The 17,126-nt window shown below is 48.9% G+C and overlaps 1 protein-coding gene across 1 annotated transcript; it reads right to left on the reverse strand.

Annotated features, from left to right (window-relative positions):
- Nucleotides 1-3,149: 3,149 nt before the first annotated feature.
- Nucleotides 3,150-16,130, reverse strand: LOC140457101 (zinc finger and BTB domain-containing protein 3-like). The gene is made up of 2 exons (XM_072551098.1): nucleotides 15,567-16,130; nucleotides 3,150-5,332 (listed from the first exon to the last, which is right to left on the reverse strand). The coding sequence occupies exon 2, from the start codon at nucleotides 5,214-5,216 to the stop codon at nucleotides 3,639-3,641; it is 1,578 nt and encodes a 525-aa protein (XP_072407199.1). The 5' UTR covers nucleotides 5,217-5,332; nucleotides 15,567-16,130; the 3' UTR covers nucleotides 3,150-3,638.
- Nucleotides 16,131-17,126: the final 996 nt, after the last annotated feature.

Genomic DNA, 17,126 nt, shown 5'->3' on the forward strand with positions numbered 1-17,126 from the left:
GCATAGTTTTGAGGAAATCGTTCCAGTTTTGAACGGAAGGAGCTGGGATCGTTCTCCTCAGAGCAAAGAAGGTTCAGGGATGGGAGGGAAGCAGGCTCACCAGGAACTTTCAAAAGATTTGGGCGGGGGGGTGGGGTGCACGGGCAGGGGCGAAATACTTGAAAAGGACACACTTGCTTAAGGTTGGGGGCGCTGTGTGGTTAGCAGTGCTGGAAAAAAGCCCAGATCAGGCAGCAACTACAGACAAACTAACATTTTGGGTTGGTGGGGTCCAGAAGTTAACTGGATGGCTCCTTCAAAGACCTGACACAGGCTCAGTGGGGCAGAATGGCCTCATTGTTCGGTGAGGTTTCTCTGATACTGTTTAATGCCAGCCCCAAACCTGAGGAAGGAAGACTAGCTTAGAATGAATTTGTTGGAACGTTGCTGTAGGATTTTTATTTTTGAACCCCTGACAGCGTAATTGTCCAAATTGTGCATGTTTAAAATAACAGAACGTTGCTGGATGCTCTTTCATGGTCACATCCTTAGTCGGGGGGGGGGGGCTAGGATCCACAGTCTGTGGGCACTGGAGTGGGGACACCTCCCTGAAATGATATTTTGATGGATTCCTTTGTCATTAGGACTTTTGAAACACATTAAATTGTTTTAAAACCATATTTAATTTTCTCCTACTTTCGGGCCTCCCAGGGCTCGTTGATGCTGGTTTTATTTTGGCACCTGACTATTTTAAAACAGTAGAACATCACGGGATTATCCAAGAATATTATTTAAATGGGGAATGACTGCAGGAAGCCATGGGAGAGGGGTTTGGAAGTCCTCGTCTATGAAATCACACACAAAAAAAGCAAATTTCAGCAGGTAATAGGGAAGCTAAATGGAATATTGGCTGTTATTTCAACAGGAGTGGAGTGTAAAAGTAGGGGTTGGGGGGTCGCTAAAATGATATAAGGCACTAGTCAGACTACAGCTGGAAAACTCTGAACAGTTTAGGGCCCCCTATCTAAGGAAAGATATACTGGCATGGGAAGCAGTCCAGAGAAGATTAATCGTGTAAATTCAGGGTATAGAAAGACTATCTTTGAATAGCTTTATGTCTGTACTCATTGGAATATTGAAGAATAAGACAACATTATGGAAACATATCCATCCTTGGGGGGTTCAGCTCAGTGGCAGGACGTTTGACTGCGGATCAAAAGGTCCCCAGTTCAAATCTGGTTATCCCCTACTTTGTGTGACCTGATGGCTCAGTGGATAGCTCACTGCTGACTCTGTGCCAGGGACCTGGGTTTGATTCCAGCCTCTGGCAGCTATCTGTGTGGGTTTCTTCCAGCTGCTCCAGTTCCTCCTACAGTCCGAAGATATGCAGGTTAGGTGGACTGGCCATGCTATAGTGTACATGGATGTGCAGGCCAGGTGGGTTAGCTATGGGAAATGCAGGGTGACAGGGATAGGGTCAGAGAGTAAGTCTGGATGCTTTTTGAGGGGTCAGTGTGGACTTGATGCACAATAAATCCGAAGTCATATGACACCAGGTTTATTTAAATCACAAGCTTTCAGAGCACTGCTCCTTCATCAGGTGAGGTCTTGAGATTACGCTTTCTGGTCCTAGCCCCTTCCCTCCTATCTTCACTGTGGAAGCAGGCCAACACTGGCACCTCGACATCAGAGTCGGGGGGGGGGGATCCACACATTTAAAGACTGAGATGAGGGATTTCTTCCCTGAGGCTAGTTTATCTGTGGAAATTTTTAACTGTTGAGGCTGGGTAATTAGTCTTAAGACAGACAGATTTTTAACTGGGAAGAGAATTGAGTGACGGGGACGGAGTTGAAGGTTATCGGATCAGCCAATAGCTCTTCAAATGGCGGAGCAGACTCAATGGGACTGAATCAGTCATACTTCTGTTCCTGTGTCTTATCTAGAGGCTACTGGATAAATGAAACTGGGTGGAGAAGCAATTGGGTCAGCAGATAGTGACTCCAGCATTGAGAGTGGGGCCCCTCCAGAACGAAGCATCGGCCTGTAGCTTAAGAGTTCGGGAGCATGAACAAACAATTTCCAAGGGAAAATTTTCCAAAGGCATATGGGATACTTGTATTCAATGTCTTCACTAATAAAAGCATTGGTTAGAGAGATTATGCTGAAGTTGTGTACAGTATTAGTTCGGCCACAGCTGGATTACTGTGCACCGTTCTGGGTGCCTCGCTAAAGGAATTAAGGGTTATGGCGTGTGAGCGGGTAGGTGGAGCAGAGTCCATGAAGAGGTCAGTCATGATCTTATTGATGGAGCAGGGGCCAGATGGCTGCCTCCTGTTCCTCGTTCTGACAGGAAGCATGTGATTGCACTTTAGAGGGTGTAGAGAGATTCAGCAGGGAGTTGCCAGGGCTGGAGTGTTTCAGCAGTGAAGAGACTGGAAGAGACGTGTTGTTTCCCTTCAAGTAGAGAAGGCTGAGGTGTACAACAGAGAGGCACAGACAGTCAGAAACCTTTTTCCTTTAGTAGAGGGAGGGGTGGGGGAAGCATAGATTTAAGGTGAGGAGTGGGAGGTTTAGGGGGGATTTAAGGCAGGATTTGTTTTCACCCAAAACGTGGTGGGTATCTGAAATTCTGCCCAAAACGAAGAGTTGGGAAACACCAAGACATCTGAGATTCAGATGATCGTTTCAATCAGTGCAGCATATAAGGTTATGTGAGGGGGCTCTTACCAGTGAGACAGCAGACCTGGGTATGAGTCCCAGAGTATTGTAATAACATCTCTTGATTACTTTCTGATAAAGCTGTTCAAAGGCTAAAGGCCAAGTGCTGGAAAATGAGACCAGAGTAGTCTGTTGATTGGACATACACAATTACCACAGACCCTCACTTGAAAAACTGTCCCTGTAAACACATCTGCCCCCCTCACTCCTCCTCCTGCCCTGCGGGTGCCCCCTGGCTAAAATGGCAGTCTTCACAGTGTGACACGTTTACATTAACAAATTACCATCACAAACATTAGTCAACAGCATTAGCACACAGCAGTGAGGTGAGTGCAGCGAGCTGGTCCAAGATTGTTTTAATATATGTAACAAATTGAATGCTGTTAAAACATACCCATTTGACCCAGAGAGAGAGAAAAAAAACAAATTAATTAGAAACCAAGACCATTCCTCGAATGTACAGCTTTTACTCAACTGCTCCTGGGGATGAATTTAATTTAAAGTCATTTTACAGGATGGCTGGTGTGGAGATATATATATTTATATATAAAAGATTTTGTTTGTTGCAATTTTGTGGGTTTTTTTTCCTCCAAATGTCAGAACTCTTGCAGCATCAAAAACAGTCCACTGTCACTTCAGGGCACAGAGGGGGAGGGGTTAATGACGGGGCAGGAAGAGATGAGGCTAATAGGGGTGGAAGAGTTGGGGATCGAGGGGGAAGAGTTCAGTTGAGGATAGTTGGGGGGGGGGGAGAAGAGTTGAGGGTATTGGATGGTGGGGGGGGGGGGAGAAGGGTTGAGGGTAGTGGACGTTGGAGGAAGGTTTGAGAGTAGTCGAGGGCGGGGAAGGGTTGAGGGTAAAAGAGGGGTAAGAGTTCAACTGAGGATAGAAAGGGGGAAGGGTCGAGGGTGGAGGAGAGGTCAGGGAAAGGAAATGGATCTCATTTCCACTGTTCTGAAGGAGGCTTGTCCATCCACTTCCAGCCACCGTTGGAGGAGTCCTGTCGGCCGGGGCTGGGTCCAGGACCAGGGCCTGGTCCGGGGCCTGGTCCAGGGGATGACGACGAGACGTGGGCATTGTGGTACTTGCGCATGTGGCGGTACAGGTCCCCGGACTGTGAGTAGCGACGGAGACAGAAGCGACAGCTATGGGGCCTCTCGCGGGTGTGCACCAGGGCGTGCCGCTTCAGGCTGTAGGCACAGGAGAAAGTCTTGCCGCAGGCCCCGCAGGTCGGCAGCTCATCCTCTGAGCCGGCTGGGCCCGGTCCAGGCCCTGGGCCTGGCCCTGGCGGCAGGTCCTGGAAGTAGAGCTTGGCTGAAAGGCCCAAGGCGGCAGGGGAGCCCAGGTCTCCCGGAGAGGCCTGTGGGGCGGGAGGTGGGAGACCCCGGTGGTGGTGGTAGAGGCCAGGAGCCGGGAACGCGTCGTCCTCCGACGGCATCTCGTCCTCGTCCGAGATGACGATGTGGCCCCCTCCCCCTCCGCAGGCCAAAGCCGGGGTCTGGGCCTGGGCTAACTCCGCCGGCGGCTGCTGGAAGAGGTCATCGAGCTGCGGGCAGCAGGAGGCAGCAGCCGCCTCCACCTCCTCGGGAGCATCGGCCTCGGGCGGTTCCTCTCCGGCCTCCTCCTCGGAGAACAGGTCATCCTCCACCTTGACCGTGATCAGATCGCCGTCGTCCTCCGTGTCCCCGTCCCCTGCCTCCTCCTCCCCACCCTCCTCCTCCTCCTCCTGGTGGGGCCTCCTCTTGCCACCCGACAGCCCGGCCCAGCGAGGGCAGGGCGCCTCCGCCGTGGAGGAGGAAGGGCTGGCCAGGACGTTGCCGGCCGGCCTGCTGGGGTAGGCCTCGGTCTCCATGCTGGCCTGGCTGCTGGTGGTGGTGTCGGCCGGCTCAGGGGGCCAGCGACCGGGAGCCGGTGCCTCGGGAGGCTGCAGCAGCAGGAGGGAGGCTCCGGCCCTGTCCTCCTCGCCCCCCGAGGCGTAGGGCAGCTCCGCTGGTGCCGGGGCCTGCCTCCGAGAGGGCGGAGGGGGCTGCAGGGGAGGGGCGGGTGGGGGAGGCACGACCCCCCGGTAGGAGGCGGATAGGCCGAGCCCTCCCCCTGCTCCCGGTTGCTGCTGGGCCTCATCCTCCTTGCGGGTGCTGTCAGCCTCCGCCAGGGCCCGGGCCTTCAGCCGGCCCTTGCACACCTTGACGATGTCGTTCATGTGCAGGAAGCTGGCCGCAGCCAGCACGTCCTCGGTGGGCGCGCCGCTGAAGCGGAGCCGGCCCTCGTACATGAACTCCAGCAGCAGGGAGAAGGCCGGCGCCGTCACGATCTCATCGTCCAGGCCCACTACGTCCCTGCGGCCTACCGCCTCCTCCTTGTAGAACATGTGGAAGTAGGTGCTGAAGGAGGCGAGCACAGCCCGGTGGGCCTGGAACTGCACCGCCCCCACCAGCACCGTGCAGTCACACAGGAAGCCCTGGTGCCTCTGGTCCCGCAGGTTCTGCAGCAGCAAGCGACCATGGTCAGGGAACTCCATCGGGGGAGGGGGGAGGCAGGGAGAAGAGGAGGTGTGAACCGTGTGTCGGGAGTTGGAGGGGGGAAAAGAATCAGGGATGGTGTCAGACTCACAGGAATCCCCAGGCCTCGCTCATCCTGGAAGAGAAAAGAGAGAGAGTGAAGAAGGATCATTGAGTGACACTGGATGGACAACTAGTCTACCACAAACACAGCAAGGGGCTCGATGGGCTGAATGGCCTGCTCCACGGCGTTCCCTCAGCGCTGACCCTCCGACAGTGCGGCGCTCCCTTAGAGCTGACCCTCTGACAGTGCAGCGCTTCCTCAGTGCAGCCCCTCCGACAGTGCAGCCCCTCCGACAGTGCGGCGCTCCCTCAGCACTGACCCTCCCACAGTGCCCACTCCCTCAGCACTGACACTCCGACAGTGCGGCGCTCCCTCAGCGCTGACCCTCCGACAGTGCGGCGCTCCCTCAGCACTGGCCTTCCGACAGTGCGGCGCTCCCTCAGCGCTGACCCTCCGACAGTGCGGCGCTCCCTCAGCGCTGACCCTGGGAGCATCAACCTAATTTTCTGTGCTGAGATCTCTGGAGTGAGGCAGGAACACACCTCCTCCTTACTCCTGAGACTGATACCCACCGAGTGACTAATTAACCCTTGAAAGGGATAGTCATATTAACACCAATAATCAGCCTTTGTTTTTTCTACACCCCCACACTCACGCCTAACTGCGGCAGTGCTTATATTTTAACCAGCATTTATATTACATTGGAACCGGGAAGAGGTCATTCAGCCACTTGAGCTTGTCCCATCATCCAATTCAATTGAAGCCAATCTCTTTCCTAACTCCATTTATTCCCTCCTTGTTTACTTAACTCCTATTTACAAGTGACAAAACTGGGATTAATGTCCAGGCTTGTATATGGAAAGAGAGAGAAGGAGGGAGGGAGGGTAAGCGGGAGAGGGGGTGGGCGAGAGAACAAAACAGAAGTTCCAGATTTCCTCTCCCCCTTTTGATGTGAAGAATTGCCCCATCAATCCTGAGTGGTCTGGTTTAATCGAATTAATGATGGTCTCATAGTGAAAGCAATTCCAGGCATCAGCAACCTTAACGTATCTGAATTTTAGATTCTGTTTGATGGAGAGAGGGCTGAGTCAGAGAGTATTTTTTTATAAAACAAATTTAAATAAGGGGAATTATGAGGGCCATGAAAGCTATACTGGCTAAATTGTATTATATTAAAGGATGGGTCAATAAGAGACTTAGTTAAGTAGCTATTTAATAATACACAGAAGAGGTACTTTTCAGGAGTACAAAACATTCCAAGTGAGAGACTCACCGCCCAATTGTACCAAACACCCATCTTAAGAACAGTATCTAAATGTTAGCAAAGTAACATAATTGTGTACTGACAAGTGGCATTATAAGATTAGAAAAACATAAAAGATCGCAAAGGTCAAACATTAATAAGGAGAGAAAAGTCGGAGCGAGAGAGAAACCTAGCTAGAAACATTACGACAGATGGTAAGAATTTCTACAAGTATTTTTATAAAGGAACGAGTTTAAAAAAAGTGAGCATTGGTCTTTTAGAAAGCGACTCCTGGAAAATGATAGAATCACAGAATTTTCCAGGGCAGAAGGGTGCTATTTGACCCATTGTGTCTATACCAGCTCCTGAAGGTGGTGCCACCTAGTCCCATTCTCCAGCCTTATCTCCATAGCCCTCTAACCTCATCACTTTCAAACACATACCCAGCTCCCTTTTCAAGCCTTGTGTGGAATCTACCTGCATCACTCTTTCTGGTAGTGCATTCGAAATTCTAACAACATTCGCTGAGTAAAGAAGTTCCTCCTCATCTCACTGACAAGCTGACCCCCTAGTTACTGACATACCAACGAGTGGAAGCAGAATAGCTTCGTTCACCCTTTCAAAATTGTTCATAATTTTGAACATCTCAACCTCCTAATCTTCTATGATCCAAGGTGAATATGCCCAATTTCTCTCCTGTCTCTTGGGTTCTAAAATCCCACATTCCTGTTATCGTTTTTTTTTTAAGATTCCCTACGGTGTGGAAACAGGCCCTTCGGCCCGACCAGTCCACACCGACCCACCCAGACCCATTTCCCTCTGACTAATGCACCTGACACTATGGGACAATTTAGCACGGCCAGTTCACCCTGAGCTGCACATCTTTGGTAAATCTCCTTTACATTCTCTCCAGGGCTTTTACATAATTCATTAATTAAGGTGCTCAGAGCTGAGCACAACACTCCAAATTAATAATGAAAAACAAGGAGGTGGTAGATGAATTGAACAGATCTCTTACACTGATCTTCACCATACATGATTCCAGAAATATCCCTGAAGCAGTTATAAATAAGGAAATGAGAGGGAGGGAGGCATTCAGGAAAAGCAAAATCGCTCTCAGACTGGAGACCTATGACCAGCGGTGTTTCACAGGGATCAATTCTGAGTCATCTTTTGTTTAGCATTTATATAAATGAGAATATAGAAGGCATGGTTCGTAAGTTTGCAGATGACACCAAAATTGGTGGTGTTGTAGAACAGAGGGACCATGTACGTAACTCTTTGAAGTTTGTGTCACATATAGACAGATGTTTAGCGCGTTTGCCTTCATTGCTCAGTCCTTTGTGTGTAGGAGTTGGGACATCACGTTGAGGGTTGGACAGTACATTGATGAGGCCTCTTCTCTGGAGTACTGTGTTCAGTTCTGGTTGCCCTGTTATAGGAAGGACATTATTAAGCTGGAGAGGGTTCAGAAGAGATTTACCAAGGTGTTGCCAGGTATGGAAGGTTAAAGGGTGGTTAAAGGGTGACCTTATAGAGGTTTATAAAATCATGAGGGATATAGATCGGGTTAATGGTAGGCACCTTTTCTGTAGGGTCGGGGATTTCAAGACTATAGGGCATATTTTTAAGGTGAGAGGAGAGAGATTAAAAGACATGGGAGCAATTTTATTTTACAAAGAGGGTGACTCGCATTTTGAATGAACTTCCACAGCAAGTGGTGGATGCGGGCATTGTTACAACATTTAAAAGACATTTGGAAGCACTAACGCAGTTAGGCGGTAGTGGGGGGGAATTTAAAAAAAACATATAAAAAGGTTGATTGTTACCCTTCAAAAAAAAATATAACCAGGAGAATTGATGTGAAGGAAAAAAAAAAGTGTTAGCATTGCCCTTTGGTTTGAAAAAATAAAAAAAAAATAAAAAAAGACATTTGGATAAGGACATGAATAGGAAAGGGTTTGGAGGGATATGCTCCAGGAGCAGGACTAGTTTAGTTTAGAATTATGTTCGGTATGGACCAGTTGGATCAAAGTCGAGAGTTGTGGTGCTGGAAAAGCACAGCAGGTCAGGCAGCATCCAAGGGGCAGGAGAATTGGTATTTCAGGCATAAGCCCTTCAGCAGGAATGGCTTACGCCCGAAACGTCAATTCTCCAGCTCCTCAGATGCTGCCTGACCTGCTGTGCTTTTCCAGCACCACACTCTTGACTCTGCTCTCTAGCATCTGCAGTCCTCAATTTCTCCTGATGGGATCGAAGGGTCTGTTTCATGCTATATGGCTATACGACCAGAGATGTGGTACTGAGTGAATTGTTGGAGCAACAGAGTGAAAATGCCCAAGTCCTAATGGACTTCAACCTAAGGTCCTAAAAGAATTGGCATGTGAGATAGTTCAGGCACTGGTTTTAAATTTCCAAAATTCCCATTAGATTGCAAAGTAACATGTGTAATTCCTTTATTCAGAAAGGAAGGGAAACAGAAAGCAGGAAACTACAGGCCAGTTAGACTTGCTGTAGAGAAAATGTTAGAAGCTACCAAACAAAAGGTTTAGTTAGGGCACTTAGGTAAACTGAAGATAATCAGGCAGAGTCAACACAGTTTTGTGAAAGGGAATCATGTTCAACCACCATTAGAGTTATTTACACAGAGCGCTACAGCTCAGTACAGGCCCTTTGGCCCTCGCTGTTGCACCGACCTACAAAATTAATCCAATGCCCATCTAACCTATTCCATTCCATTATTATCTAGATGTATGTCCAATGCCCATTTAAATGCCCTCAACGTCGGCGAGTCTACTACTGTTGCAGGCAGTTTGTTCTATGTCCCTACTACTCTGGGTAAACAAAACTACCCCTGATATCTGTCCTAAATCTATCACCCCTCAATTTAAAGCTCTGTCCCCTCATGTTAGCCTACACCATCCGAGAAAAAGGCTCTCATTGTCCACCCTATCTGACGTATCTATTAAGTTACCTCTCAACATTCTCCTCTCAGCCTCAGTTCCCTCAGCCTTTCCTCATATGACCTTCCCTCCATACCAGGCAACATCCCAGTAAATCTCCTCTGAACCCTTTCCCAAGCTTCCAGATCCTTCCTATAACGCGGTGACCAGAACTGCACGCAATACTCCAGGTGCGGCCTTAACAGCGTCTTGTACAGCTGAAGCATGTCCTCGTGGCTCTGAAACTCAAATCTCCCTACCAATAAACACCAACACACCATATGCCTTCTTAACAACCATGTCAACCTGGGTGGCAACTTTCAGGGACTTATGCAGCTGGACACAGAGATCTCTCTGTTCATCCACACTACCAAGAATTTTACCATTAGCCCAGTACTCTACATTTCTGTTACTTCTTCTGAAGTGAACTACCTCACACTTTTCCACATTAAACTCTATTTGCCATTTCTCTGCCCAGCTCTGCATCTTATCTATGTCCTGTGTAACCCATAACATCCTTCAGCACTATCTACAACTCTGCCTACCTTAGAGTCATCTGCAAATTTATCAACCCACCCTTCTACACTCACCTCCGGATCATTTATAAAAATGACAAACAGCAGTGGCCTCAAAACAGACGCTTGCGGCATACCACTGGTAACTGAGCTCCAGAATGAACATTTCCCATCAACCACTCCCTCTGTCCTCTCTCAGCTAGCCAATTTCTGATCCAAACCGCTAGATCGCCTTCAATTCCCAAAACTCCGTATGTTGTGCGATAGCCTATTGTGTGGAACCTTATCAAACACCTTACTGAAGTCCATATACGTCACACCAACCAGCTTACCTTCATCCCCTTGTTTTGTCATCTTCTCAAAGAACTCAATAAAGGTTAGTGAGGCATGGCTTACCCTTCACAAAACCATGTTGACTATCCCTAATCAAATTATTCGTTTCCAGATGATTATAAATCCTATCTCTTATAACCTTTTCCAACACCTTACCCACAACCTAAGGAAAGCTCACTGGCCTATAATTACCAGGGTTGTCCAGACTCCACTTCTTAAACAAGGGAACAACATTTCCTGTCCTCCAGTCTTCCGGCATTACTCCTGTCGACAATGATGACATAAAGATCGAAGCCAAAGGCTCTGCAATTTCCTCCCTGGCTTCCCAGAGAATCCTTGGATAAATCCCATCTGGCCCCGGGGTCTTACCTATTTTCAGATCTTCCAAAATTCCTAAAACCTCTTCTACGTCGACCTCAATCGCATCTAATCCTGTAGCCTGTATCTCTGTATTCTCACTAACATTTCCCTTTTCCAATGTGAATCCTGACAAAAAGTATTCATTAAGCGCTTCCCCATGCCCTCAGATTCTACACATAACTTCCACATCTATCTTTGATTGGACCTAATCTTACTCTAGTCATTCTTTTATTCCTGATACACGTATAGAAGGCCTTAGGGGTTTCCGCCAACAACTTCTCATGTCTCCTCCTGGCTCTTCTTAGCCCTCTCTTTAGGTCTTTTCTGGCGAACCTATAACTCTCACCTCATCCTCACATGAGTCTTCCGCTTGACAAGAGCTTTAACGTCTTCAGTAAAACATGGCTCCCTCTCTCAACAGCTACTTCCCTGCCTGATAGGTATATACTTATCAAGGACCCACAGTAGTTGTTCCTTGAATAAGCTCCACATTTCAAGAGTATCCATCCCCATCCTATGCATCTTAAATCTTGCCTACTCGCATCATAATTCCCTTTCCCCCAGTTATACCTATCCCTGCCCATTGCTATTGTAAACATAACTAAACTGTGGTCACGATCACCAAAGTGCTCACCTACCTCCAAATCTAACACCTGGCTGGGTTCATTCCCTAGTACCAAATCCAATATGATATCGCCCCTTGTTGGCCTGTCTACATATGGTGTCAGAAAACCCTCCTGCACACATTGAACAAAAACTGACCCATCTAACTACTTGAACTATAGTATTCCCAGTCAATACTGGGGAAGTTGAAGGAGGAAATATGTGTTACGGATGAAGAGGATTTCCAGAAGGCAGCTGGTGGTGTGTCAAATCAAAAATGTTTGATGATAATACAAGTTCATGGTATTGGGGTAATACTTCAGCATGGAGAGAGAAGTGGCCGGAAGGCAGAATACAGTAGGCATAACTGGGTCTTTTTCAGACCAGCAAGATGAAGCAAATTGTGTGCTACAGGAGGCATCATTGGGACTTGCAACTATTTAGAACCCACATAATGACTTTGATGAGGAGACCTAAGGTATTGATCCTAAATCTGTTGAAGAAACAAAGATGGATGCTTTGAGATGCAGAGGGATCTGGGTGTCCAGTGCATGAATCTTAGAAGTATCCAGGGATAGCAAGTAATTCAGAAAGCTAATAAAACATCATTTATTGTGACAAAAATAGAGGAGTTTTGCTTCAGCCATACAGAGCATTGGAGAGACCACATCTGGGATACCGTGTACAATACTGGTCTCCTTATTTAATGATGGATGACAATGCATTGGAGGCATTTCAGACATTTACTCGATTAATACTGGGAATGAGCAGGTTCTTTTTTTTTATAAGACAAGGTTGAACAGGTTAGGCTCATATCTACTGAAGTTGAGAAGAGTAAGAGGCAAATCGATTGAAACATGTAAGAGCCTGAGGTGTTTTGACAGGATGGATGCGGAGGGGATGTTTCCTCTGGTGGGAGAATGTAGAACGGAGGGTTATTATTTTAAAAATCAGCAGTCATACATTTAAAAGAGAGGAGAGGCAAAATTGTTTTCTCTCAGAGGATTGAGATTCTTTGGCAGTCAATTCCTGAATATCACAGAACCCCTACAGTGTGGGAGCCATTCGGCCCTCGAGTCCACAGTGACCCTCCAAAGAGCATCCCACCAACCCCCCCACCCCCCCAACCTGTCCCTGTAACCCTGCATTTCCCATGGCCAATCCACCTAACCTGCACTCCTTTGGACTTCACTGGATAGGTGGCGGAAGCAGAGTCCTTAAACAATTTCAACAGCTATGCAATTAAGATACTTAATCAGCATTGGGTTCAAAGGTTATCAGGGTCAGGGGTTAATGTAGATTTGAGGTTACAATCAGGTCAGCTGTGATCTTATTGAATTATGAACGTGCTCGAGGGGCTAAACTGATGAATTGTCCTCGTTCATATGTTTGTCTGAATTTGATGGCTCTTCTCCACCTTCGGAAATAATTTCTATCAACCTCATTGAATGCTTTAATCATTTAAAATCCTCAAGTAGCTGACCCAATTAAAGAAAGAAGTGATAAGATCTGGGTACTACATTTAAAAGACATTTGGACAGCTACATGAATAGGAAAGGTTTAGAGGGATAAGGGGCCAAACATAGGCAAATGGGACTAATTTGGTTTAGGAGAACTGGTCAGCATGGACGAGTTGGGCTGAAGGGTCTGTTTCCATGCTGTGTTACTCTATGGCCTCCTAAATCTTCTACGCTCAAGAAAACATAAGCTCATTCTTGGAATTTAACCCTTTCCAAACCCATCTTCCATGCTGGTATTCCTGCTAAACAACAGCCTCCTCCCAGCCCTCTTCAACTCCAGAATCACCATCCCCCCACCGCTGCCCCCCCCCCCATCATCCTAATCTATTCCTCCAGTCTCATGTTGTTTATACAGCTTCCTCCTTAAATATGTCAGTTCAATTTGCCTCAACTCCTCCACTGTCTGGGTGAGGTTTCTCCTGTTTTTATCACGACTGTCTGACATTGATGGCTGAACACTACACCCCAGAGACAATAAATATAGGTTAGAAAAGAGCCCTTTAGCTGTCCTGTCTCTTTGACAGATCTGTCCAATTAGACCCACTCAGCCCCATAGCCCTGATAGATCTGTCTTTTTCAAGTATTTGTCTGACTTCCCCTTTCGAAAGTCCCCGTTGAATCTGCTCCCGGCACCCGTTCCAGATCACAACAACCCTCTTCTTCAAGGTTGTTTCACAGGAGTCAGGTTGGCTGGAGCGGTGTCACTTGTGACTCCTGGCTCATCAGCCTGATGTGTGAACTCCTGGAATGGTAATGGGGCATTGGCTATGGCGATGGAGAAGCAGGGTCTCTTGGCTGCAGTAGGCCTGGAGCCTGGACACATTCGGTAGAGTTGGTGCCTAAAACGGGGACTCCTGGGTGTGGTAGGACTGGAGCAGGACTATGCAGAAGTCCTGAAGCTGTGTTTGGGACACCAGCAGATGAAGATGAACTCTATTTTCTTTTTATTCTTTTATTACTTCAAAACAGCACCAGATTGCAGTGAAAGAATACTTTTTATCATATCTCCCTGGATATGTGAGACAATAGATCATTCATTCACTGCTTCAAATAAAATTTTCTCATCTTCCCCTTGGGTTCTTTTCTCTAATCTCTTCAAGCTGTGTCCATTTCTCCCTCATTCACTCAATCAAAACACCTTCCTGATTTTGAGCACCTCAATTCAATCTCCCCCAAACCTTTTCTGCTCTGTGGGGAATGATCCCAGTATCTCCAGTCTCCCATATGAATCAAAGTCCCTGGTCCAGTTCCAGTAAAACTCCTCCTGATCCTCTGCAAGGCCCTGAAATCCTTCCAAGAGTTCGGGACATGGCTGGGGAACCAACCAGTGTTTACGCTTTTTAACCTGATGCCGTTACCGACTGAGTCAAAGATTCCAGATTTGATTTTGTGTTTCATCATAGTTTAGTACCCATGGTCTCTCACTTCGTTTAACTCATTTAAGACTGGACCACTTCAGTTTGGGACTGCCTTTTCTCAATCAGAAGAGGTTTCCTCTGTATCCAAAGATGTGGTCATGATCTATTAGTTGATCCTATTAAGACATAAAGGATCCTGAGGAAATTTGACAAGGTGGATGCTGAGATGATGTATCCTGTTCTACCAGAGACACTAACTACAGGGCTCAGTTTAAATAAAAGATCTCCCACATTTAAGACATGGGAGGAACTTTCTGACTCAGTGGTTGATATCTCTGTGGGGCTCACTTCCCTAGAGAGGAGGCTAGCTCAGAGGAGCTGATTGGTCAGCTTTTACCTATCGACTGAATGAACTGATTGGGAGAAAGTGAGGACGGCAGATGCTGGAGATCAGAGCTGAAAAAGGTGTTGCTGGAAAAGCGCAGCAGGTCAGGCAGCATCCAAGGAGCAGGGGAAATCGACGTTTTGGGCAGATTCCTGAAGAAGGGCTTTTGCCTGAAACGTCCATTCCCCTGCTCCTTGGATGCTGCCTGATCTGCTGCGCTTTTCCAGCAACACATTTTTTCTGCTCTAAATGAACTGATTGGCCAATTACTTACTTATCCCTTGAGAGGAAGTGATTGGTCAGTTAGGTACCCCATGAGAGGGGTTGATTGGCCAGTTAGCTACCCTCCCCTGGAGGAAATGATTGGCTAGTTCATCACTCCCTGGGAGGAAATGATTGGCTAGTTCATCACTCCCTGGGAGGAAATGATTGGCTAGCTCTTTACCCCCTGAGAGGGGCTGATTGGCCAGTTAGTTACCCCCTGAGAGAGTCTGATTGGCCAGTTAGTTACCCCTGAGAGGGCCTGATTGGCCAGTTAGTTACCCCCTGAGAGGGCCTGATTGGCCAGTTAGTTTCCCCCTGAGAGGGCCTGATTGGCCAGTTAGTTACCCCCTGAGAGGGGCTGATTGGCCAGTTAGTTACCCCCTGAGAGGGGCTGATTGGCCAGTTAGTTACCCTGAGAGGGGCTGATTGGCCAGTTAGTTACCCCCTGAGAGAGTCTGATTGGCCAGTTAGTTACCCTGAGAGGGGCTGATTGGCCAGTTAGTTACCCCTGAGAGGGCCTGATTGGCCAGTTAGTTACCCCCTGAGAGGGCCTGATTGGCCAGTTAGTTACCCCCTGAGAGAGTCTGATTGGCCAGTTAGTTACCCCCTGAGAGGGGCTGATTGGCCAGTTAGTTACCCCTGAGAGGGCCTGATTGGCCAGTTAGTTACCCCCTGAGAGGGCCTGATTGGCCAGTTAGTTACCCCCTGAGAGGGGCTGATTGGCCAGTTAGTTACCCCCCTCTCTATTGGAGGCGCGACAACAATTAAGAAAGACCCACTCACTCAATTCGCTGATTGGCTGGAGACTCATAGCCCACCTGCCAATGATTACCGTCCCCTTGGAGGGGCAGGCGGCCACCCAGACCCAGCCCCGCTGTAGATTGGCCAATCCGACCGTCACGCAGTCCAGGACAGCCTCCGATTGGCTGGATGTACCTTCACTCAACCTGCGCCCCGCTGTCGATTGGCTGATCTAACTGTCACGCATGGCGGGGGATCCTGCAGCCGATTGGTCGGGCCGGCCGTCACTCAGTGCTCCGGCTGCCCTGCCATTGGATGTTCCCCGCGAACCGCTGCCGGGGTGACACACACACACACAAAAAAAAACCGAAAAGAGGCGGGCGGCGAAGGGCCCAGTTCACCCGAGGTTCCGGACCCGCTTCTCCTTCTCTCCGCCCCACACGGTCTCACTCAGTACAGCCCGAATCGGCGCCCCTTCTTCTCCAGAGAGGGGAAAAAAAAACACCTTCTAAACGCAGCGTCGCCTTTGGTTCCGTTCACCCGCACAACCCCCCACCACGAGCCGATGCGCAGGCGCAGACCACGCTCTCTTCCCCCCGCGGCCGGACCGGAAATGCCACCCTGTCTCGCGAGATTCGCGCCGCTTTTGCCATGGCAACGCCAAGGACGTTTGACGCCTGACCAAACAAGTTCCCCCCCACGCCACCTGGAGGCCGGGAGGACTCTCTCGCATGCAACTTCCTTTATTCCCAGAGTTACACTGACTCTCCAGCACGCCATCTGGAGGCTGGGAGGACTCTCTCGCATGCAACTTCCTTTATTCCCAGAGTTACACTGATTCCCCCCCCACCCCACGCCACCTGGAGGCCGGGAGGACTCTCTCGCATGCAACTTCCTTTATTCCCAGAGTTACACTGACTCTCCAGCACGCCATCTGGAGGCTGGGAGGACTCTCTCGCCTGCAACTTCCTTTATTCCCAGAGTTACACTGACTCTCCAGCACGCCATCTGGAGGCTGGGAGGACTCTCTCGCATGCAACTTCCTTTATTCCCAGAGTTACACTGACCACCCCCCCTCCTCCCCCACGCCACCTGGAGGCTGGGAGGACTCTCTCGCATGCAACTTCCTTTATTCCCAGAGTTACACTGACCACCCCCCTTCTCCCCCACGCCACCTGGAGGCTGGGAGGACTCTCTCGCATGCAACTTCCTTTATTCCCAGAGTTACACTGACCTCCCCCCCCCCCCCCCACGCCACCTGGAGGCTGGGAGGACTACTTCACATACACTCTAATTTCTTCCCAGAAGCTCCACTGTCTTACTGTCGCCACCTGGAGGCTGGGAGGACTGCCTTCCACAAACTCCCAGACTTCATCTTCCCTCCACCCCTCAGCCCACTGTTCAAGGAGGACTCCTTTATCATCCTCTTTAAGTCCCTTACCCCATTTACCATTGGCCAGAAGCGAGTAACTCACCTCCTGACTCCCGAAAGCCCGTCCCACCATCTGCAAAGGCACGAGTCAGGAGGGTGAGGGAATACTCCCCACTTGCCCCTGGATGGGGGCAGCTCCAACAACACTCAAGAAGCTCGACACCGTCCTG

The sequence above is a fragment of the Chiloscyllium punctatum genome, chromosome 31 (assembly GCF_047496795.1).
Source record: "Chiloscyllium punctatum isolate Juve2018m chromosome 31, sChiPun1.3, whole genome shotgun sequence".
Taxonomy (NCBI): Eukaryota; Metazoa; Chordata; class Chondrichthyes; order Orectolobiformes; family Hemiscylliidae; genus Chiloscyllium; species Chiloscyllium punctatum.

Bases quoted from the DNA above. Each gene is read 5' to 3' on its own strand.
- LOC140457101 (XM_072551098.1), bottom strand. From the start codon at position 5,216: ATGGAGTTCCCTGACCATGGTCGCTTGCTGCTGCAGAACCTGCGGGAC.